The sequence below is a fragment of the Thalassophryne amazonica genome, chromosome 15 (assembly GCF_902500255.1).
Source record: "Thalassophryne amazonica chromosome 15, fThaAma1.1, whole genome shotgun sequence".
NCBI classification, from domain to species: Eukaryota; Metazoa; Chordata; class Actinopteri; order Batrachoidiformes; family Batrachoididae; genus Thalassophryne; species Thalassophryne amazonica.
In genome coordinates this window covers 49,944,090-49,968,709 of record NC_047117.1, presented here as the reverse complement: position 1 = coordinate 49,968,709, position 24,620 = coordinate 49,944,090, and the positions used below count along the sequence as shown (strand labels likewise).

Sequence of the window (24,620 nt, the reverse complement as noted above, 5' to 3'; positions counted from 1 at the left end):
TCTAAATTTTCCGAATGGTGTCCAGCTGGAGGTCTCTCACAGTTTCTGGAAAAATTTGTTGCAGCAAAGCTCCAAATCGTTCAGACATTTATTCGCAATAAAAATCCGACGAGAGGGGTGGACCACTGCTCACTCAAAGCCTGCTCACAGGCGAATGACGCAACCGACAGCCGTGAAAAAACTTGCATGCGCACGAAGGTTCAAGTTTGGCTGATGCAATCACATGTGATTCAAATCCATATGGTTTTTGCAAAAAATAAAAAAGTCCGATACTTTTTGGACAGACCTCGTATTTAAAATTGTTGGGACATTTTCAGAAAACAAAGCAGCCATGGTGAAGCTGGACAGTAATCTCTCTGACAAGCTGGAGAAACAGCCATCTGCAGATGATGGCTTTGACAACATCCCTCTCATGGCACCGCTGGAAGTCGACCAGCTGCAGCAGCCGTTTGCAGACAAGGTAGACACAACTTCTTCACTCTCATTCCACTGGTGGACCATCTAAAGTATTTCTGAATGACTTAAAGAAGGCAGATTCCAAAAAAACCCAACTCAGTCAATATGCCCAACAAATCACAACACATGTTCAGCTCAACTGGAGAAACATTAAAATCTGTATAAAAACCGTAGACTCATTTCACGCAATCCAATCACATTTTTGAATGCAGAATGCAAAATATCAGACATAGTTTAATAATACAATCAGCGGCACATGCTCTTAGATGGTGAGAAAATACCATATCTCCCAGAAGTCTACTTAAAGGGGAGTATGGCAATCTGGGGGGTAAAGAAGCATTGCAGGTGGCCGGGAACTCCTGCAGGAGCAGTGTTGCTATGTTGTTCATTGTTATGTCAAGTGTATTGTAATATTATTTACAATGGGATTTGTGTATATATATATATATATATATATATATATATATATATATATATATATATATATATATATATATATATATATATATATATATATATGGTTATCCTGGCTGTGTGCTTCGGGTCATTGTCATGTTGGAAGACCCATCCATGACCCATCTTCAATGCTCTAACTGAGGGAAGGAGGTTGTTACCCAAAATCTCACAATACATGGCCCCGGTCATCCTCTCCTTAATACAGTGCAGTCGTCCTGTCCCATGTGCAGAAAAACACCCCCAAAGCATGATGCTTCCACCTCCATGTTTCACAGTAGGGACGGTGTTTTTGGGATGGTACTCAGCATTCTTCTTCCTCCAAAAATGGCGAGTGGAGTTAAGACCAAATAGTTCTATTTTGGTCTCCTCTGACCACATAACTTTCTCCCATGACTCCTCTGGATCATCCAAATGGTTATGGGCAAACTTAAGATGGGCCTGGACGTGTGCTGATTTAAGCAGGGGAACCTTCCGTGCCATGCATGATTTTTAACCCATGGCGTCTTGGTGTATTACCCACAGTAACCTTGGAAACAGTGGTGCCAGCTCTCTTCAGGTCCTTGACCAGCTTCTCCCGTGCAGTTCTGGGCTGATTCCTCACCTTTCTTACGATCATTGATACCCCACGAGGTGGGATCTTGCATGGAGCCCCAGTCCGAGGGAGATTGACAGAAGTTTAGCTTCTTCCATTTTCTAATAATTGCTCCAACAGTTGATTTTTTTCAGGAAGCTGCTTGGCAATTGCCCCGTAGCGGTGGAGGTCTACAATTTTGTCTCTGGTGTCTTTGGACAGCTCTTTGGTCTTAGCCATGTTAGTAGATGGAGTCTTACTGATTGTGTGGGGTGGACAGGTGTCTTTATGCAGCTAACGACCTCAAATAGGTGCTTCTAATTTGGAATAGTAAGTGGAGTGGAGGTGGACTTTTTAGAGGTAGACTAAGAGGTCTTTGAGGGCCAGAATTTCTGCTGATTTGCCAATCAAATGGTGTTCAAATGCTTATTTGCAGCAGTAACATGCAAATAAATTATTAAAAAATAATACATTGTGATTTCCGGATTTTTTTGTAGATTATGTCTCTCACAGTGGACATGCACCTAAGATGAAAATTTCAGACCCCTCCATGATTTCTAAGTGGGAGAACTTGCAAAATCGCAGGGCAGTGTTGCCACAGTTACTTTGAAAAAGTAATCCAATTACTGATTACTGATTACTCCTTGAAAAAGTAACTTAGTTACTTTACTGATTACTCAATTGTAAAAGTAACTAAGTTAGATTACTAGTTACTTTCTTAGTTACTTTCCCCAGCTCCCGACAACAACCCTCTGCCACCTCAACATGACAATGATATCAAATCAAATCAAATCAATTTTATTTATATAGCGCCAAATCACAACAAACAGTTGCCCCAAGGCGCTTTATATTGTAAGGCAAGTGTTATGTGTCGGACGCAGCTCGGAGAACCGACCAGCGTTTGAAGGACCCAGTATGAAATAAGCAGAGCACGGTACAAAGGCTAACTGAATTTAATACATAACAGTGATCATAATAATAATAAAAGGTGCGGTCTGGCGTGGTGCGCTCCCAGCAGCGCTAATGGTCCGGAGCCAGAAGCTGTTTCGGACCCAAGGACCCCGCCGACACCCCCCAGGTGGCCGCAACAACCGAGTCTGTGAAAGAAGGAACCATTATGTGAGTCCACACTCTACACACAGAACACTTAAAGGTGTACAAACAGCAAACACTTCCTGGCTTGATTACTGATCAGCTTCCAACCTGCAGGCATGGAACATCCCGTTCACAAATCACCACCGCAGGGGAAGCTGATACATGACTAACATACAGCTCAATACAATAAGGTGTGAGGGACACCACATTTACTGACTGTATAACTGTTAGTCACAAAATCCAACGTACCTCAGGAAGTGTGCTGACGAGCGTGAGACCTCACCCTCTCCTCTTTCACAGACCGTGCATCAAACCTGGACATTCTCAGCGTCCGCTGCTGATGAGATGGCTCCCAAGACGACGATCTCACCCGTCTGGTCACAAGGTCGAGTCTCTGGCAAATGCACACTGTGCACTTCAGTCTTAAATGCCAACATACTCCAATCCCTCCAGATGCACCTCAGCTGTGAGTCCTGACGAGTCGCAGGTGATCAGGGTGAAGTCCTAACAGCCTCAGCAACACAGCCACTCAGTCCCAAATGCACGCCACCTGGGAGGAAACCAAATGACAAACAAACCGGCAGCCAGGCCCCCCCAGCCATACAACAGTACCCCACCCTCACGGGAAGCCTCCCGGCGACCACACACACCTGGCCCAGGAGAAACACCCCCCTCCAGGGACCATGGCTGGAAACCACGTCCGCGCTCGTCCTCCAACAGACTGCCCGAACTGGCTGCATATTTGCCCTTGGTTCTAACAGTCTTAGCACAGGTGTGGCCAGGAGTTCCTACACCTGTGCGGTCAGCCTTTAACCAAACGTGTGATTAGTCAAAAACAAAACAACCAAAACATCCCCCCCCCCCTCCCCAGGGGACCGTCCCATCAAACCCCAGGGAAGGGGAGAAAAGAAAAACAACCCACATGTAAACACACAAACAAAAATGCCAAAAGACCCCCCCCTCCTCCCCCCCAAACGACACGCAGGGACCAACACCCCCCAGAGGGCCACCCGCCAGCTCCAGGAGTAATAACCACGGCCGAGGTCCCTCTGGGATCCACCGTCACCCACGGGGACTACCAGCGCCCCCCAGAGGACCACTCGTCAACCCCAGGAGACGCCTCCCCACACGACCAATGGACCCAGCCCCGGCCGCCCACGGCTAGATGGACCCAACGCCTTTTCCCCCCCAGAGGACACCACAGTCAAACCCTGAGGGTGGAAACTGGGGGAGGAAAAAAAAAAACAAAAACCCCAAACCCCCCCCCCCCTCCCCTCCCGGGTGCAGAGGCCACCTGGGAAACGCCCAGCTCAACCTAACTGCACCCCTCCAGCAATGCCGACACTACGGCACCCCCGGCTGGAGTCAGAGGAGAAGAGAGGGCATAACAAAAAACAGAGAAAGACAACCCAAATACCACCCCATCACCCCCCAGGGGACCGTTCCATCTAACCCCGGGGAGGGGGGAAACAAAAAGAAACAAAAAAAAAAAAACAGACCAACACACAGTTATTTGGGTCCCCGTCTTTCCTTTTCTTTTTCTTTTTTTTTTTTGTGTAACAAAGGCTGCAGGATCACACCCCCAGACAAACAGTGGACAACAAAAAACAAAAACCCACTCAAAAAACACCCACACAAAATGAACCAACACAAAACAAATCAGTGAGGTATACCGTCAAGCTCAACCACATGGAACACACCTGTTCCTACTCAAGAGCTTGACGGTACCGTGATTCAGGCACCACAAGGGGGAACCAGAGTGCTAAAAAATGAAAAACCCCCTTTGGTGACAAAAAACAAACGAGCTGCATCCTCGTGCGCAGCTGTGTGCAACAACCAAAATGTGCTCAACTAAATAACGCCGGAGCTGAAACAACAGACGCAGTAGTTACCTTTTATCCGGGGAAACGGGGCTACGACTGTAGCACAGGAAGCCCAGCGACCCGTGCTAACAGAGCTCCGCCGTGCGCGTGAACCCATTACAAACGCACTCTTGCAGCTCCCGTTTAAGCCTCTTATCCGGTCGGAGTGTGACGCGAAGCTGTCGCCAGTCACACTCCACCACGACCCACGGATAAGGCACAAACACAGGACACGGCTGCAAGAGAGCACAAATTAGTATCTAGTAATGGGTTCTCAAACACGCACCTTCCGGGCGGAGAGCCCCGCAACTGATCCGGATAACCACTGAACGTCTGCTGCCGCCTTCCCGGCGCGTTACCGTCTCTGCTACCGCTGGGTCCGTGATGTTGTGCCAGAGACTACTGTTATGTGTCGGACGCAGCTCGGAGAACCGACCAGCGTTTGAAGGACCCAGTATGAAATAAGCAGAGCACGGTACAAAGGCTAACTGAATTTAATACATAACAGTGATCATAATAATAATAAAAGGTGCGGTCTGGCGTGGTGCGCTCCCAGCAGCGCTAATGGTTCGGAGCCAGAAGCTGTTTCGGACCCAAGGACCCCGCCGACACCCCCCAGGTGGCCGCAACAACCGAGTCTGTGAAAGAAGGAACCATTATGTGAGTCCACACTCTACACACAGAACACTTAAAGGTGTACAAACAGCAAACACTTCCTGGCTTGATTACTGATCAGCTTCCAACCTGCAGGCATGGAACATCCCGTTCACAAATCACCACCGCAGGGGAAGCTGATACATGACTAACATACAGCTCAATACAATAAGGTGTGAGGGACACCACATTTACTGACTGTATAACTGTTAGTCACAAAATCCAACGTACCTCAGGAAGTGTGCTGACGAGCGTGAGACCTCACCCTCTCCTCTTTCACAGACCGTGCATCAAACCTGGACATTCTCAGCGTCCGCTGCTGATGAGATGGCTCCCAAGACGACGATCTCACCCGTCTGGTCACAAGGTCGAGTCTCTGGCAAATGCACACTGTGCACTTCAGTCTTAAATGCCAACATACTCCAATCCCTCCAGATGCACCTCAGCTGTGAGTCCTGACGAGTCGCAGGTGATCAGGGTGAAGTCCTAACAGCCTCAGCAACACAGCCACTCAGTCCCAAATGCACGCCACCTGGGAGGAAACCAAATGACAAACAAACCGGCAGCCAGGCCCCCCCAGCCATACAACAGCAAGGCCATACAATAATTATAGAAAAACCCCAACGGTCAAAACGACTCCCTGTGAGCAAGCACTTGGCGACAGTGGGAAGGAAAAACTCCCTTTTAACAGGAAGAAACCTCCAGCAGAACCAGGCTCAGGGAGGGGCAGTCTTCTGCTGGGACTGGTTGGGGCTGAGGGAGAGAACCAGGAAAAAGGCATGCTGTGGAGGGGAGCAGAGATAAATCACTAATGATTAAATGCAGAGTGGTGCATACAGAGCAAAAAGAGAAAGAAACACTCAGTGCATCATGGGAACCCCCCAGCAGTCTACGTCTATAGCAGCATAACTAAGAGATGGTTCAGGGTCACCTGATCCAGCCCTAACTATAAGCTTTAGCAAAAAGGAAAGTTATAAGCCTAATCTTAAATGTAGAGAGGGTGTCTGTCTCCCTGATCTGAATTGGGAGCTGGTTCCACAGGAGAGGAGCTTGAAAGCTGAAGGCTCTGCCTCCCATTCTACTCTTACAAACCCTAGGAACTACAAGTAAGCCTGCAGTCTGAGAGCGAAGCGCTCTATTGGGGTGATATGGTACTATGAGGTCCCTAAGATAAGATGGGACCTGATTATTCAAAACCTTATAAGTAAGAAGTAGAAATTTAAATTCTATTCTAGAATTAACAGGAAGCCAATGAAGAGAGGCCAGTATGGGTGAGATATGCTCTCTCCTTCTAGTCCCTGTCAGTACTCTAGCTGCAGCATTTTGAATTAACTGAAGGCTTTTCAGGGAACTTTTAGGACAACCTGATAATAATGAATTACAATAGTCCAGCCTAGAAGAAATAAATGCATGAATTAGTTTTTCAGCATCACTCTGAGACAAGACCTTTCTAATTTTAGAGATATTGCGCAAATGCAAAAAAGCAGTCCTACATATTTGTTTAATATGCACATTGAATGACATATCCTGATCAAAAATGACTCCAAGATTTCTCACAGTATTACTAGAGATCAGGGTAATGCCATCCAGAGTAAGGATCTGGTTAGACACCATGTTTCTAAGATTTGTGGGGCCAAGTACAATAACTTCAGTTTTATCTGAGTTTAAAAGCAGGAAATTAGAGGTCATCCATGTCTTTATTTCTGTAAGACAATCCTGCAGTTTAGCTAATTGGTGTGTGTCCTCTGGCTTCATGGATAGATAAAGCTGGGTATCATCTGCGTAACAATGAAAATTTAAGCAATGCTGTCTAATAATACTGCCTAAGGGAAACATGTATAAAGTGAATAAAATTGGTCCTAGCACAGAACCTTGTGGAACTCCATAATTAACCTTAGTCTGTGAAGAAGATTCCCCATTTACATGAACAAATTGTAATCTATTAGATAAATATGATTCAAACCACCACAGGGCAGTGCCTTTAATACCTATGGCATGCTCTAATCTCTGTAATAAGATTTTTTGGTCAACAGTATCAAAAGCAGCACTGAGGTCTAACAGAACAAGCACAGAGATGAGTCCACTGTCTGAGGCCATAAGAAGATCATTTGTAACCTTCACTAATGCTGTTTCTGTACTATGATGAATTCTAAAACCTGACTGAAACTCTTCAAATAGACCATTCCTCTGCAGATGATCAGTTAGCTGTTTTACAACTACCCTTTCAAGAATTTTTGAGAGAAAAGGAAGGTTGGAGATTGGCCTATAATTAGCTAAGATAGCTGGGTCAAACGATGGCTTTTTAAGTAATGGTTTAATTACTGCCACCTTAAAAGCCTGTGGTACATAGCCAACTAATAAAGATAGATTGATCATATTTAAGATCGAACCATTAATTAATGGTAGGGCTTCCTTGAGCAGCCTGGTAGGAATGGGGTCTAATAGACATGTTGATGGTTTTGAGGAAGTAACTAATGAAAATAACTCAGACAGAACAATCGGAGAGAAAGAGTCTAACCAAATACCGGCATTACTGAAAGCAGCCAAAGATAACGATATGTCTTTGGGATGGTTATGAGTAATTTTTTCTCTAATAGTTAAAATTTTATTAGCAAAGAAAGTCATGAAGTCATTACTAGTTAAAGTTAAAGGAATACTCAGCCTAATAGAGCTCTGACTCTTTGTCAGCCTGGCTACAGTGCTGAAAAGAAACCTGGAGTTGTTCTTATTTTCTTCAATTAGTGATGAGTAGTAAGATGTCCTAGCTTTACGGAGGGCTTTTTTATAGAGCAAAAGACTCTTTTTCCAGGCTAAGTGAAGATGTTCTAAATTAGTGAGACGCCATTTCCTCTCCAACTTACGGGTTATCTGCTTTAAGCTGCAAGTTTGTGAGTTATACCACGGAGTCAGGCACTTCTGATTTAAGGCTCTCTTTTTCAGAGGAGCTACAGCATCCAAAGTTGTCTTCAATGAGGATGTAAAACTATTGATGAGATACTCTATCTCACTCACAGAGTTTAGGTAGCTACGCTGCACTGTGTTGTAATATGGCATTAGAGAACATAAAGAAGGAATCATATCCTTAAACCTAGTTACAGCGCTTTCTGAAAGACTTATAGTGTAATGAAACTTATTCCCCACTGCTGGGTAGTCCATCAGAGTAAATGTAAATGTTATTAAGAAATGATCAGACAGAAGGGAGTTTTCCGGGAATACTGTTAAGTCTTCAATTTCCATACCATAAGTCAGAACAAGATCTAAGATATGATTACAGTGGTGGGTGGACTCATTTACATTTTGAGCAAAGCCAATTGAGTCTAATAATAGATTAAATGCAGTGTTGAGGCTGTCATTCTCAGCATCTGTGTGGATGTTAAAATCGCCCACTATAATTATCTTATCTGAGCTAAGCACTAAGTCAGACAAAAGGTCAGAAAATTCACAGAGAAACTCACAGTAACGACCAGGTGGACGATAGATAATAACAAATAAAACTGGTTTTTGGGACTTCCAATTTGGATGGACAAGACTAAGAGTCAAGCTTTCAAATGAATTAAAGCTCTGTCTGGGTTTTGGATTAATTAATAAACTGGAATGGAAGATTGCTGCTAATCCTCCGCCTCGGCCCGTGCTACCAGGGTTCTGGCAGTTAGTGTGACTCGGGGGTGTTGACTCATTTAAACTAACATATTCATCCTGCTGTAACCAGGTTTCTGTAAGGCAGAATAAATCAATATGTTGATCAATTATTATATCATTTACTAACAGGGATTTAGAAGAGAGAGACCTAATGTTTAATAGACCACATTTAACTGTTTTAGTCTGTGGTGCAGTTGAAGGTGCTCTATTATTTTTTCTTTTTGAATTTTTATGCTTAAATAGATTTTTACTGGTTATTGGTGGTCTGGGAGCAGGCACCGTCTCCATGGGGATGGGGTAATGAGGGGATGGCAGGGGGAGAGAAGCTGCAGAGAGGTGTGTAAGACTACAACTCAGCTTCCTGGTCCCAACCCTGGATAGTCATGGTTTGGAGGATTTAAGAAAATTGGCCAGTTTTCTAGAAATGAGAGCTGCTCCATCCAAAGTGGGATGGATGCCGTCTCTCCTAACAAGACCAGGTTTTCCCCAGAAGCTTTGCCAATTATCTATGAATCCCACCTCATTTTTTGGACACCACTCAGACAGCCAGCAATTCAAGGAGAACATGCGGCTAAACATGTCACTTCCGGTCCAATTGGGGAGGGGCCCAGAGAAAACTACAGAGTCCGACATTGTTTTTGCAAAGTTACACACCGATTCAATGTTAATTTTAGTGACCTCCGATTGGCGTAACCGGGTGTCATTACTGCTGACGTGAATTACAATCTTACCAAATTTACGCTTAGCCTTAGCCAGCAGTTTCAAATTTCCTTCAATGTCGCCTGCTCTGGCCCCCAGAAGACATTTGACTATGGTTGCCAATAACCAGAATTTGATCCTCGGTGGGTGTGTCGCCGAGTGGGGAAAAACGGTTAGAAATGTGAACGGGTTGGCGGTGTACATGGGGCTTCTGTTTAGGGCTACGCTTCCTCCTCACAGTCACCCAGTCGGCCTGCTTTCCCGGCTGCTCGGGATCTGCTGGAAGGGAACTAATGGCGGTTAAGCTACCTTGGTCCGCACCGACTATAGGGGCCTGGCTAGCTGTAGAATTTTCGACGGTGCAGAGCCGAGTCTCCAATTCGCCGAGCCTGGCCTCCAAAGCTACGAATAAGCTACACTTATTACAAGTACCATTACTGCTAAAGGAAGCCGAGGAATAACTAAATATTTCACACCCAGAGCAGAAAAGTGTGGGAGAGACAGGAGAAGCCGCCATGCTAAATCGGCTAAGAGCTAGTAGCTGCGCTAAGCTAGCGGATTCCTAAAAACACACAAAGTGAATAATGTGTAAATAATTTAGGGGTGATTCAGCAGAGGGATTGCTTTAGTTAAGGCACGTGAAGATTACACTGTGAAACAAATCGCTATCTAGTTATCTAGATCAATCTAACTGCGCAGATTAAACAGCTAACAGATACAGCAAAACACTGCTGTGCTCCGGAACAGGAAGTGATACAATACAGCAGTGAGAGCCAACCACCAGTAGAGGCAAGCAAGAGTCACCTTATAGTCACCCTTTCTTGACTTCAATGAAAATAAATACTTGTTTTATAAAAAGTAAAATAAAGACCTGTTTAACTGTTGACAGCACTGTAACAGTAAAACAGTAAAACAATTTCTAACCTACATTGTTTATAAATGTAACTATTAAAATTTTTTAACATTTTTCTAACATTTAAATTCTCTCTAAACATTTTACTTGTCAAAATTATTATTATTATAAGTAGTATTAGTAGTTGTAGTAAAAAAAGGCTTCAAAACTGGAACTTGAATCTAGGGGTGTTGTGGCCCATGCCCCCATTCCATCTGGATTCGCCCCTGCTTTGGTGTTTGAGCACAGAGAATGGATAACATTTATTTATGCAGAAAACATGACCAGATTTACAGGTAAGAAAGTTTTATTGGGTTTTCATATCATGTGGTCCTCAGTAAGAGAGTTTAGGTGCATTTGAGTGGAAAATAGTGTTAGTTGTTAATGCGTCGCTGAGGATCAGCTGTTTTTAGCGAGCAGATACGGTGCGGCTCAGCTCAGAATTCTAAATAAAGGAGCAAAAAGCATAAAAATGTCTTTGTAAAGCTCAGTGCAGGTGTGCTGTTGTCACCGCGCTTTAAGAGGTGAGGACGAGCTTCTGCAAAAAACCACGGATGAAAAGCTCACAGCTCGCTTAAAGTGGGCAGTTCAGTCGAACCCAGACCCCCTGCCCACGGACCAAGTTTTGCTGCTATCGACACGCAATGCAAAAATAATAGTAACGCACAGTGACTTGGAGAAGTAACTTTAATCTGATTACCTGATTACAGGATTTGGAAAGATTAACGCGTTAGATTACTCATTACTAAAAAAAGTGGTTACATTAGAGTAACGCGTTACTGGTATCACTGTCACAGGGTGTTTAAATACTTATTTTCCTCACTGTATATATATATATATATATATATATATATATATATATATATATATATATATATATATATATATATATATATATATATATATAAAGCAAGAAATGTCTGTGTGTGTGGATCGCATTATTTCTAACTGTTTGTCAGATCGGCATCAGCTTTCGAATATGGCTTGCTTATGGCACGATGATGTGTATCCTTTATTGTGAAAATTTTGGGGATTAATCTTCAAAACCTTTATTTTGAAGTCATCATCATTATTGGCAAGACACCATTCTCACCTGCCGGTTTCACAAAGATCGTCGATAAAGATGACTGACTCTCTGCCTTAAACAGATGTCTATCTTTAACTTGTTCACAGGGGAAACAGAAAAAAAAAACATAAATTAAAGAAATAAATAATACACAAACAGTCATCCAAGATCTTCCTTCTTTCTTTATTATCACAAGGCAGAATGTTGTCAGCGCCAGCTTTGACAAAGATCCTAAAGAGATGCCTGTAATGCATTCACGGGGAGAGACAGATAGAAAAAAGAAATAAGTAATACACAGTCTGACACATATGCCACCCAAAAACACACAGACAGACACACAGACACTTCTTTATTCACAAAGCTTCTACAAAGATTGTCAACAAAGATCCCACTTTCCTAGATATTACCTATGTGCACTACACTAGTGTGTGTGTGTGTATATATATATATATATATATATATATATATATATATATATATATATATATATATATATATATATATATATATATATATATATATGATAACAAACAATAAACATAAATGCTCTCATATCAGTGACCACCACAGGCTTTCTTTCCAAGTCATCATCACATGAAATCATATGCATATTCTTTGTTATCTTAAAGTGTGATCTGAAGCTTTGACTCAAAATTTTTCACTGGCTGAATTCAAAACAAGAAGCTGACTGTGGACTAACTAAGCTATAATACCTAGTTATCAATTGACAATGTTAGATCATATCAAGGAAGGATATCACATAATATGAAGCAAACATTGCAGCCAAAGCACTTTGGATTATTCATAGCTTTGAATTGCTGCTAGTCTTACAGGCTGACTTAAAAACAAGAAGCAGGTGGTTAGCAGCAGGCAGCAACTTGAAACTTAAACATCTTTATTAAACTGTTGAGTTTTAAAGCATTCCAGTGGTTCAGATACACGAGACATCCTCCTATAATAGCATGTTGTGAATGTCCGCTTGAAACGTTTAGCGTTAAATGCATTAATTATGGTTATACTGTGTGTGTGTGTGTGTGTGTGTGTGTGTGTGTGTGTGTGTGTGTGTGTGTGTGTGTGTGTGTGTGTGTGTGTGTGTGTGTGTGTGTCTGTGAGAGAAGGAGAGAGAGAGCGCTGGCAAAGTTACTGCATTTGTGTACATATAGACACTCTGTTGCCAATATATTAGGTACACCCAGTGAAACATATATAGTGCAGCTCTGCAGCAAATGCCCCTTCATGAAGTGAAGATGCACCGTCTTAAAAATCAATACCACCAGTCACCACTAGTCAAAACAACAACAACAACAAAACCTTGCAGTTTCTTTTTCTAAGTGGGTTGTGCCAAAGTAAAAAGAAAAATGCAGGGCATGTGTCTCTTAAGGTTAAATGTTTCTAGAGTCTCAACTATGTTTAATTGTCAATTAAAAATTAGTCAGGTTGGTCACAGGCATGATGTGATTGGAGATGGCTTAGTTTATTAGCTTTCAAAATTGAGTGCAGCATAAAAAGTTTGGGTCTTAAAGCATCAGTTTCTACTTTTAAAAAATATCGGTTCATGAAAACTGGTGACTTCAGCTGTAACTTTAAACTTAAAAGTAAATGTAAATCTTGCTAACTGGGAGTTTTGAGCTTGTGTTACCATAACAGTACACTGGTGTTTCTTCTGCAGGTTATCGTGAAGACGGCGACAGAATACCAACTGCAGCACAAGAAAAATAAGCTATGTGTGCGCAGTATCAGGAACCTGAATATCAACTGCTACAGAAATGTTTCAGACAAAGCCAAGGTATCTGAACCTGATATAACCCTGATCACACTCAGATGAAGTCTGGTTTCTGAAGGTGTGTGTGTTTGACCAGATCACAGGTCTTATTCTCATCACTTTGGCCTTCCTGACCAGTGTCCTCCTGCTGCTCATCTACAAAGCCATGTGGTATGATAAAAGTACCTGCCCAGAAGGTTTCATCCCAAAGGTACACTGCAACACAACCAGAGAGAGATAACAAACCATACAAAGTCTAAAACAGTGCTTCCTGTAGTGTAGTACCACCTGTAGTCCCAGATCTATCAGTGACTGACTCTCAAGATAATCAAATCCCTTTTAATAGTTACACATAAAATGGGATTTATTTGTTACTGGTGTTTGACAGTTACTGCAAATCACAAAAAATGATCTTAAATTCCTTTCACAGAAATTCAAATGTTCTGTCGGAGTTGTTGTGGTTGATCCTCCAGTCACTTATCATTAATCGTATCTACAACCCCAATTCCAATGAAGTTGGGACGTTGCGTAAAATGTAAATAAAAACAGAATAGAATGATTTGCATATCCTCTTCAACCTATATTCAATTGAATACACCACAAATACAAGATATTTAATGTTCAAACTGATCAACTTTATTGTTTGTGTGCAAATATTTGCTCATTTTGAAATGGATGCCTGCAACACATTTCAAAAAAGCTGGGACAGTGGTATGTTTACCACTGTGTTAAATCACCTTTCCTTCTAACAACAGTCAATAAGTGTTTGGGAACTGAGGACACTAACTGTGAGTGTCATGATTGGGTATAAAAGGAGTATCCCCAAAAGGCTCAGCCATTCACAAGCAAAGATGGGGCGAGGATCACCAATTTGTGAACAACTGCTTGAAACAATAGTCCAACAGTTTAAGAACAATGTTTCTCAATGTTCAATGGCAAGGAATTTAGGGATTCCATCATCTACAGTCCATAATATAATCAGAAGATTCAGAGAATCTGGAGAACTTTCTACACGTAAGCGGCAAGGCCTAAAACCACCATTGAATGCCCGTGACCTTCGATTGCTCAGGCTGCACTGCATTAAAAACCGACATCATTCTGTAAAGGATCTTACTGCATGGGCTCACGGACACTTCAGAAAACGATTGTCAGTTAACACAGTTCGTCGCTACATCTACAAGTGCAAGCTAAAACTCTACCATGCAAAGTGAAAGCCATACATCAACAACATCCAGAAACGCCACCGCCTTCTCTGGGCCTGAGCTCATTTGAAATGGACAAACGCAAAGTGGCAGTGGCGTCGGCAGGCAGCCACTCCGTCCGCACGTCTTTCATTACAAAATCTCCTTTATCAGTGGAATGTCTGGATAAACTGCTGATCCCAACCTCTTCTGAAAGTTCTCTGTTCTCTCACGACGTCCTGGGTCAACAGAGGCTTAAATATGGAGGTTTTAAGCTTGAAACAGGCTGACGACGGTGCCTCGGAGCACGGCGCGACGTCCCGCTCCGTGGGCAGTCCTTAAAGCGACAGTAACACTCCATAATCTCTCATCAGCCGTTCAAATTTTCACCGAAAACCAGCTGAATTTCTCGAATGGTGTCCACTTTGATGTGCCTCACAGGTTCTGAAAAAATTTTGATAAAGCAAAGCGCCAGTCTCTCAGGAAGTTGTCAGACAAAGGGATTCTGACAGGAGGGGTGGACCACTCCTCACTTAAAGCCTGCCCACAGGCGAATGACGTAACCGACAGGCGTGAAAAAACTCACGCATGCGCACGAGGGTTCAAGGTTGTCTGATGTAATCGCATGTGATTCAAATCCATATAGTTTTTGAAAAAAATAAAAAGGTCCGCTTATTTTCTCACAGACCTCGTATGAAGTTTTTTGACAGTTGTGAATGGTTGAAAATTTGTTCAATGTTAAAGATAGGGATTTTTCCAATTTTCCAAGATTTTTCCTGACTTTGCCTTTGACCTATGACCTTGAAAATTGAATCTGTTCTTGCCTATTAGGATATGAATATTCAGTAAGAATTTCATAATGATGTATGAAAAATTGTGGGCTTCAGGCTATTCACAGTCACACAAAGAAACAGACAAACAAACAATCAGAGGCAAAACATAACCTCCTCCAACAAGATAACAAACAAAACAAAATAAATAGAATGAATATGAGGTCTATTAGAAAAGTATCCGACCTTATTATTTTTTTCAAAAACCATATGGATTTGAATCACGTGTGATTGCGTCAGACAAGCTTGAACCCTCGTTCGCATGCGTGAGTTTTTCCACCCCTGTCAGTTGCGTCATTCGCCTGTGAGCAGGCTTTGAGTGAGGAGTGGTCCACCCCCTCGGCGGATTTTCATTGTCAGGAAATGGCGGAATGATTTGGGCTTTTTTTCCATCAGAATTTTTTCAGAAACTGTTAGAGACTGGCAGCTGGAAACCATTCGAAAAATTTATCTGGCTTTCGGTGAAAATTTTACGGACTTCACAGAGAATGACTGTTACTACAGCTTTAAGGATGGCTTTAAGGATGCTCGGCGCGCCGCGCTCCGTGCCGCCATCAAGAGCCACAAACCACCGAATCATTTCTAAACGGATGGCTCTGTGGAGCCGGACCGTCATGTGCACTTTCTCTGGTTATCACAAGAGCTGGACATCAACCATTTTCCGGCAGATTTCACTTTTAACAAGAGATTTTGTCATGGAAAGCTGAGTGGAGGCTTCGCGCGTCACGGCCGATTTGCTGATGGAGCGAGACAAAGGAACACCTCCGTTTTGGTCTCACAGGACGGCTTTGAGATGGCGTTCAGACAGCTGTCGGTGGTTTTTCCATCGAGTGATAATCCAAGAAATTGTGGATGTGCCTGGACATGCCAGAACATGTCCCGTGAGGCTTCATCATGGCGTTGCTTTGCACCATGTGGCACCGCCGCAACGCGCGGAATTCCTCCGCACGTCTGTCTCAATGTGCCGAAAAAGTGCTGATGTCCACGTCTTTTCACAATTCCTGTGCTAGTCAGACGACGTCCCGGATAAAACACAGCGTCCGGTTTGTAAATGAACGGCACATTTCACTGTTACAGGAGTTTTTGTCATGGAAAGAGGAGCGGAGGCTTCGCGCGTCACGGCGGTGCCACATGACGCACAGCAACGCCATGATGAAGCCTCACGGGACATGTTCTGGCATGTCCAGGCACATCCACAATTTCTCGGATAATCACTCGATGGAAAAACCACTGACAGCTGTCTGAACGCCATCTCAAAGCCGTCCTATGAGACCAAAACGGAGGTGTTCCTTTGTCTTGCTCCATCAGCAAATCAGTCATGACGCACGAAGCCTCCGCTCGGTTTTCCATCTCGTTAAAAGTGAAATCTGCCGGAAAATGGTTGATGTCCAGCTCTTGTGATAACCAGAGAAAGTGCACACGACGGTCCGGCTCCACAGAGCCATCCGTTTAGAAATGATCCAGTGGTTTGTGGCTCTCGATGGCGGCACGGAGCGCGGCGTGCCGAGCATGCTTAAAGCCGTCCTTAAAGCTGCAGTAACAGTCCTTATTCTCTGTGAAGCCCGTAAAATTTTCACCGAAAGCCAGATAAATTTTTCGAATGGTTTCCAGGTGCCAGTCTCTAACAGTTTCTGAAAAAAGTCTGATGGAAAAAAGCCCAAATCATTCCGCCATTTCCTGACAATGAAAATCCGCCGAGGGGGTGGACCAGTCTTCACTCAAAGCCTGCTCACAGGCGAATGACGCAACCGACAGGCGTGGAAAAACTCACACATGCGCACGAGGGTTCAAGCTTGTCTGACGCAATCACACGTGATTCAAATCCATATGGTTTTTGAAAAAAATAATAAGGTCGGATACTTTTCTAATAGACCTCGTATATAAGGTTTCATGGCGCTGTCAATTTGGGTTAGGGTAACAGTTGGGTTTTGGTTTCGCTATACAAGGGGTGGGCAATAAGGTGCCATGAAGGACAGTACAGGGTTTTCTCTTGTTTTCGTACTTTTTGACTATTACTTTTTCTTCTTTGTTTTTGACTGTTATTTTCTTTCCTACATCCTCAATGACCACATTCTTACTCTGCAAGTACTCATCAAACATACTGTAAGCATGTACTATGGGTAGGACTTCTTTATGTTTGACTCGTTTTGAGTGTGCTGCTTTGTGTTGTTTGTACCCAAATACTCACACTGTCGAGTTGGACAGAACGTCCAGAAATGTTGGAGTTAGACATCCAAAAATGTCTCTTGTTGATATGTTGGAAGCAGCATTGGCTGAGCTTGCGCTGCCTTGCCTCACATTTTAGTTATAAAGTATGTCTTGTACAAAAATACAGAGAAGTCTCAAAGGATGAGAGGAAAGGGGGAGTGAGAGACACGACTTTCTGGTCAGGCACTGATTGGGACGCCTGGCTGTGAAACGCAGTGCTCTTTAATTAGGACTGAGCCGTGACTAAACTGTGATTAAAGGCTTAACTGTGCAGGGGGAGGGTAGAGAGAACAAGGAGGGGGACCTTCCGGCGAGGCTTTTGAAGATTGTGTCGCTTACAGTTGCTTTCAGCATTTTTCCTGCTAATGTGTTGTTGGAGACATAAAAGGAGGAGGGAGACTATGAAAAGGAGGCGGGGGAGGCTACTGTAGTTCCTAATTTTGATTTGAAGAGGTTTGGGTCTTCAATGAGAGCTCCCCTCATGGAGCCCAAATTCAGTGGGCTTTGTCTGGAAAAAAAAAAAGAAGCCCTGATAGAAGTGAAGTTCAATTTGCATAATTTAAATCATGATGCCTCATGGTATGTAGTCCTCTATTGGTCCCTGATGAACAACTGGACCAAAATGCTTGTTGCTGAAGCCTACATCATGTGTGATAGCTACAGCTACCCTACCTGATTAAAATGTTAGATGTGGTATAACGTCCTGATGCCACTTGAATGTGACACGTTTCACCTTATTCCTGCCTCCTACTACTTGAGTGATCTTAGCTTTTCAGAAATACATATTATATTGAGTTACCTGGTTATTTGTGAGATGGTGGGATGGACTGGTTGTCTGCCTGAGTGATTGCCATCCAATACCCAAGGTGGTTCTGTGTTGTCATGGATGCAGCGACGCTCCCAGACTTGACTACAAAAAGAGAACACTACCAAATTTTATGTTTGTTGTCATTTTAAGCTGGTCCTTTTGGGCTTGCCATCTTCTAATATTGCACTCTGTCATACAATATTTCTTGACTGCTTGGGAGTTGCTTGATGATTCTGATGTGTTTAATACCATGATTTAAAAGTTCACATTTCATCTGTTGCTCCACTTTTGAGGTGTGCTTTGGACAGGATAATCATTGTCTTGCTCCATCATGCAGTACAATAAGTTAAGTAGGGAGAATTTGCAACTACCTACTCTTTCAGATGTGCATGACATGTAAATGCAGACCCTGCATATAATATTGCCAATATTATTTTATATTATATTCAGAACAACAGAAATTCAAAACTAAATATTGTATCTCAGTCAAAACTCAATGGATCTCAATGGATTCAGTGCATCTGGAAAATATTCAGAGCGCTTTACTTTTTCCACATTTTGTTATGTTGCAACCTTATTCCAAAATGGAGTAAATTAATTTTTTCCCTCAAAATTCTACACACAACACATATCTAGGCTCTAGCTGGGCCACTCAAGGACATGCACAGAGTTGTCCTAATGCCACTCCTTTGATATCTTGACTGTGTGCTGCTGAAAAATTAACTATTGCCCCAGTCTGAGGTCATGAGCGCTCTGGAGTAGGTTTTCATCCAGGATGCCTCTGTACATTACTCTATTCAGCTTTCCCTCAATCCTGACTAGTCTCCCACTTCCTGCTGCTAAAAAACATCCCCACACCATGAAGGTGCCACCACCATGCTTCTCTGTAGGGATGGTGCCTGGTTTCCTCCAAACATGATGCTTGGCATTCATGACAAAAAGTTCATTCTTTGTCTCATTAGACCAGAGAATTTTGTTTCTTATAGTCTGAGAATACTTCAGGTGCTTTTAAGCAAACTCCAGCCGGGCTGCCATGTGCCTTTTACTAAGAAGTGGCTTCTGTCTGGCCACTCTGCCATACAGATCTGACTGGTGGATTGCTGCACAGATGGTTGTCCTGGAACCTTCTCCTCTCCCCATGAAGGAATGCTGGAGCTCTGGCAGAGTGACCATCAGGTTCATGGTCACCTCCTTGACAAAGGCCTTCTCTCCCGATCGCTCAGTGTAGACAGGTGGCCAGCTCTAGGAAGAGTCCTGATGGATCTGAACTTCTTCCATTTACAGATGATAGAGGCCACTGTACTCATTGGGACCTTCAAAGCAGCAGAAATATTTCTGTACCCTTCCCCAGATTTGTGCCTTGAGACAATCCTGTCTTGGAGGTCTATAGACAATTCCCTTGACTTCATGCTTGGTTTTGCTCTGGCATTCACTGTCAACTGTGGGACCTTAAATGTAGACAGGTGTGTGTCTTTCCAAATCATGTCCAATCAATTGAATTTACCAGAAGTGGGCCCCAGTTCGGCTGTAGAAACATCTCAAGGATGATCAGTGGAAACATGATGCACCAGAGCTCAATTTTAGAGCTTCATGTCAATGGCTGTGAATATTCATGTACATGGGATTTCTTAGGTATATATATATATATATATATATATATATATATATATATATATATATATATATATATATATATATATATATATATATATATATATATAGTGCTTAATTTGTAAAGTGGGAGGTCCCGGAGCGCAGAGGATGGGTGGCTCTGGTGCAGAAAAAAAAAGAAGGGCGGGGGGGGGGGGGGGGTTTGCGAACAATGCTGTGGGCCACACCGAAAATAAACTGGGCATGTATTGTCGGCCTAATAACACTAGTAGTCACACCAAATCCGGATAGAGTACAAATTCCTGTTTAATGATGGTCCCTCGTTTATCGCGGGAGTTCCGTTCTCCGCGTTCACACCATGCGCAACGCAAGCGACTGCAGCCACAGGTTGCCATGTAATCCCTAAAAATAACCCGCGATAAACGAAATCTGCGTAGTCAGCGCTATTTTTTACACTTATTATAGATGTTTTAAGGCTGTAAAACCCCTCACTACACACTTTTCTCAAACAGGCATTAACATTTTCTCACTTTTCTCTTTTGTGTAAACACTCTTTTTTCTTCTGTGCGAGAAGATTATAAACAGACACACGCAGAACACAATGCGCGGCTCTCCCTTCACTAACTGCCTCCGGGGTACTGATGCGGGACCCGCAAAGAATCCAAGTCCTCTCTCGGTAGCCATGGAGCTCTGCGACTGTGGTCAACATCCGGATCAAAACAGCGAGCGTAGCCTCTGGACCTGTTGCCAGATTTGGCGCAATTCCGCACAGCAGGCGGTGATTTTTTATATATATATATATATATATATATATATATATTTTGTTAGTCAAGAGAGGTGGCGGATCACGGATCCAGTATAAATAGCTGGCGGAGCCAACATCAGAGGTTCCGGAGTGCGCGTCCGAGGTTCCGGAGCGCGCTCTGGCTTGCTCCCCCTCAAATTAAGCCCTGTATATATATATATATATACGAGGTCTGATAGAACAGTATCCGACCTTTTTATTTTTTTCAAAAACCTGATGGATTTGAATCACGTGTGCTTGCATGAGCCAACCTTGAACCTTCGTGTGCATACGTGAATTTTTTCACGCCTGTCGATTGCGTCATTTGCTTGTAAGCAGCCTTTGTGTGAGGATGGGTGTCGTCTCTCGTCGGATTTTCTTTGCAAGGAAAATGGCGGAACAAATGGAGCAGTGCGACTGCATCAAATTTTGCCAGAAACTGGGTGACAGCCAGGTGGAAACCATTCGGATTATTCAGATGGCTTTTGGTGACGATCCTATGGGCATCACACAGATTAAGGAGCGGTACAACCGGTTTAAAGACGTCCGCACAACGGTGGAGAGTGAGCAGCCCTCCGGTCGGCCATCAACACGCTGAAATGTCCAGATCATTTCCAAAGTGACCGCTGTGATGATGTGGGACTGTCATGTGACTATCCGAGAAATTGCAGAAGAGGTGGACATCAGCACTTTTTCGGAACATTCCACTGTGACAGAAGATTTGGCCATGAAAAGAGTTGCAGCAAAATTCATGCTGATGTCTTCGGCACGAAGCTGCTGACGGAGCAAAAGCGCCACCGTGTTGAATTCTCATAGGACAAATGAACAGGACACACGAAAAATGATGCCCACCTCTTCCACCATTCGGAAGATTTAGACGGCTTTCGGTGACTTTTCAGTCGTGTGACTATCCGAGAAATTGTGGAAGATTCCTCCGCTCCTCTTTCCATGACAAAAACTCCTGTAACAGTGGAATGTGCCGTTCATTTCTAAACTGGACGCTGTCTTGATCCGGTATGTCATCTGACTAGCACACGAATTGCGGAAGACATGGACATCAGCACTTTTTCGGCACATTGAGACAGACTTTTGGAGGAATTCCACAGTCGCGGCGGAGCCGCATGGCGCAAAACAACGCCGTGATGAAGCCTCACAGGACATGTTGGGGCATGTCCAGCTCATGCTCAATTTCTCAGATATTCACACGACTGAAAAGCAACCGCAAGCCGTCTGAAAGACATCCTGAGAGACCAACACGGAGGTGGTTTTGTCCCGCACCATGAGCGGCACGGTGGCGCATTCATTTGTTTCTTTATCCATGAAAAAAACACCTGTAACAGTGGAATGTGCCGAAAAAGTGCTGATGTCCACACCTTCTGCCTTTTTGTGAAAGTCAGACGACGTCCCGGATCAACAAAGCCTTCACGTTGGAAATGATCTGGTTGTTTCAGCGGAGTTTGAGCCTGTTGATCGGCGCTCGGAGCGCGTTGCGCTCTCAGATGCTGTGGGCGGTCTTTAAACCAGCTGGAGCACTCCTTAATCTGTGTAATCCCCAGAAAATCGTCCCTGAAAGCCATATTAATTTTCCGAATGGTGTCCACCTGGAGGTCTCTCACAGTTTCAGGAAAAAATTGATGCAGCAAAGCTCCAAATCATTCCACCATTTCCTTAACGATGAGAGGGGTGGACCAGTGCTCACTCAAAGCCTGCTCACAGGCGAATGACGCAACCGACAGGCATGAAAAAACTCACGCATGCGCACGAAGGTTCAAGCTTGGCTGATGCAATCACACGTGATTAAAATCCATATGGTTTTTGAAAAAAATAAAAAGGTCGGATACTTTTCTAACATACCTCGTATATAAATTTGCAACAACAAAACTTATTTCACATTGTCATTATGGGGTATTGTGTGCTGAAACATAACAAAAAAAAATGAAGCTCTGTGAATACTTTCCAGACTTATATTACAAGTTTATTGCATAGAGTGCAGCCCACGTTATGTTTTTGTGTGCTGCCTCCGAGAAATTTAAATGCCAGTCATTAAAACTGAAACAAAACAAAGATCAAGCTCATGTTGCCTGATGAAAAAAAATGTATGTTTTCATTGGTACAGCAGAATCACTGCAGCCCGGCAGCTCTGGAGATGTACTACACAGAGCAGCAGCAGGAGCCAGGCGTCCTTGGCAGCACCAACACTGGGCTGTATGCTGCCCTCAACCAACTCAACCAGGTCAAGAGGACTGGGTCTGAGCTGTCATTGTCATGGTTACCAGTCATCAGCATGCTGAAGAAGGCGGAGCTGTCCAAAGCAGGCGGCGAACTGCTGAAAGATGCACAGGAAGGACAGGAATGAAGGTGGTATGGGAAATGCAGGTGTTAGATTAGAAAATGGCATGGTGGGTTGTTTTTATGTTGACGTGTATGTGTGTGCACATGAATGCAGGTATGACAAACACACGCAGTTCGCACCCTTAAGCTGTGCTCGCTCTACTTGTGTTAGTCAGAGAGGTGGGAACACAAGAGTGTGAAGGGAAGTATGAATGACATCACTGCGAGCGCCTCATTAATCTAATTTTACTTCTTGCTGCTTCAGTGAGTCTTAGAGGTGAAAGTATGAAATAATCAGTGATTGTGCTCATGATTAATCTGTTAAAGAAACATTATTCCACATTTAAACTGCAGCTCTCAAAGGCCACTTAGTACAAATTAAAAACATTTGATTGACATGGGCTATTTCTTTATAAGACCTTCTTTTGCCTTTCGGGACTTTTGTGTTTTTTATTGATACACTGTAATTGATCAAATTCTTTGTTTCAGTGTAGTATTTCATACTGCATTAAGGGTGGGTTTTTGTCAATGAGAAAATATTGTATTTGCTCTAATAAACCTTCCCTTTCTAATAAAAGCCCAGCCCCCACCTACCTTGACTTTCTTTGTCACATCGCATGTTGTGAAATTGTGAATTCCTGAGAGAACAGGATTTCACCGCCATGAAATGTCATCAAGTCTGTTCTGATTTCCTTGTTTCCTTGCCTCGTATTTCAGACCTTTCCCTGTCACACGAATGCCTGCCGTTCCCTCCCACCAGGCAGCCGTTTTTCTGTTTTTGGCCAGGGTTGCAAGCTGATCTTTGTTTCTACACCACTCCCAAACATGTTTCCTATCAACTTGGAAAATCTGAGCAACATGGTGCTTCCCCTTCTCTTCCGCTTCTTTCACAACTTTTAGCTTGAATGCTGCCGAGGAAAAATGTTATGTATTATAATGTAATTATATATGGTAATTGTGTAGCAGCTACTGTATACAGAAAACCTTTTTTTTTTGGAGTCTGCCCTGCTTCTTTTGCATAAAGTACTCATGCATGTATGTACTGTAAGGCCGTACTGTATACAGCATGCATGCATGCATGCATACACAAATGATTATCAATAAACACCCCCCCCCCCCACGAAAATGTCATGCCCCTGGGGTGTTTATTCAAGTAAATACAGTAAATAGGAAGGTCTTGAACAAAGGACCTGTTTCTGTTGCTTCAAATGGAAAAAAAAAGCAAAACCTGCTGCTGACATCACGCTGAAAAACTCAGGCAGCCTGCACAGTCTCCCTAAATGTTACGTATGTCACATAAATGTAAAACAAGGTTTTTGAGGCGTATGTTTTGATGAAAGCACAGTAGTATCTTTATGCACAGATATTGTGAGACTTTGAGGTGGTTTAACATGAAATCCCTTAACATAATTAATTGTAAAAGGTAGAAGAAAAAAGGTCAATATGTCACCTTTAATGCTGGCTTTTATGAGTGCTCCTCTGCAGATTGTTACACTAATAGACTACTAATAGGAAGAAACATGAACAGTGTTGCTCTGTATGTTTACATGTGCAAGATGACTGTAAAAAAGAGAGCAATTTAAGCTTCACCTGGCTTTAATCATTAAAGTTATGGTCTAAATCTATGATGATGTGTCATGTGATGATTTTGTAAATGAATACGTATGTACATTATAAACAAAACAACAATGTACGTTTTAGTCGACTGGTATATG

General features: G+C 43.2%; 1 protein-coding gene across 2 annotated transcripts; it reads left to right on the top strand.

The window, feature by feature from the left end:
• The first annotated feature begins 323 nt into the window (after positions 1–323).
• Positions 324–23,415, top strand: caly (calcyon neuron-specific vesicular protein). Of its 2 annotated transcripts, none has more exons than XM_034189045.1 (4): positions 324–460; positions 13,060–13,176; positions 13,250–13,363; positions 22,691–23,415. In XM_034189045.1, the coding sequence occupies exons 1-4, from the start codon at positions 332–334 to the stop codon at positions 22,928–22,930; spliced, it is 600 nt and encodes a 199-aa protein (XP_034044936.1). In that variant the 5' UTR covers positions 324–331; the 3' UTR covers positions 22,931–23,415. The 2 variants fall into 2 exon arrangements, with proteins under 2 accessions (XP_034044936.1, XP_034044935.1); XM_034189044.1 differs by having other exon boundaries at positions 22,685–23,415.
• The last annotated feature ends 1,205 nt before the right edge of the window (positions 23,416–24,620 follow it).

Coding starts and splice junctions, on each gene's coding strand:
- caly (XM_034189044.1), top strand. CDS start 332: ATGGTGAAGCTGGACAGTAATCTCTCTGACAAGCTGGAGAAACAGCCA. Junction 461..13,059: donor AGCAGCCGTTTGCAGACAAG/GTAGACACAACT, acceptor TTTCTTCTGCAG/GTTATCGTGAAGACGGCGAC. Junction 13,364..22,684: donor CAGAAGGTTTCATCCCAAAG/GTACACTGCAAC, acceptor ATGTTTTCATTG/GTACAGCAGAATCACTGCAG.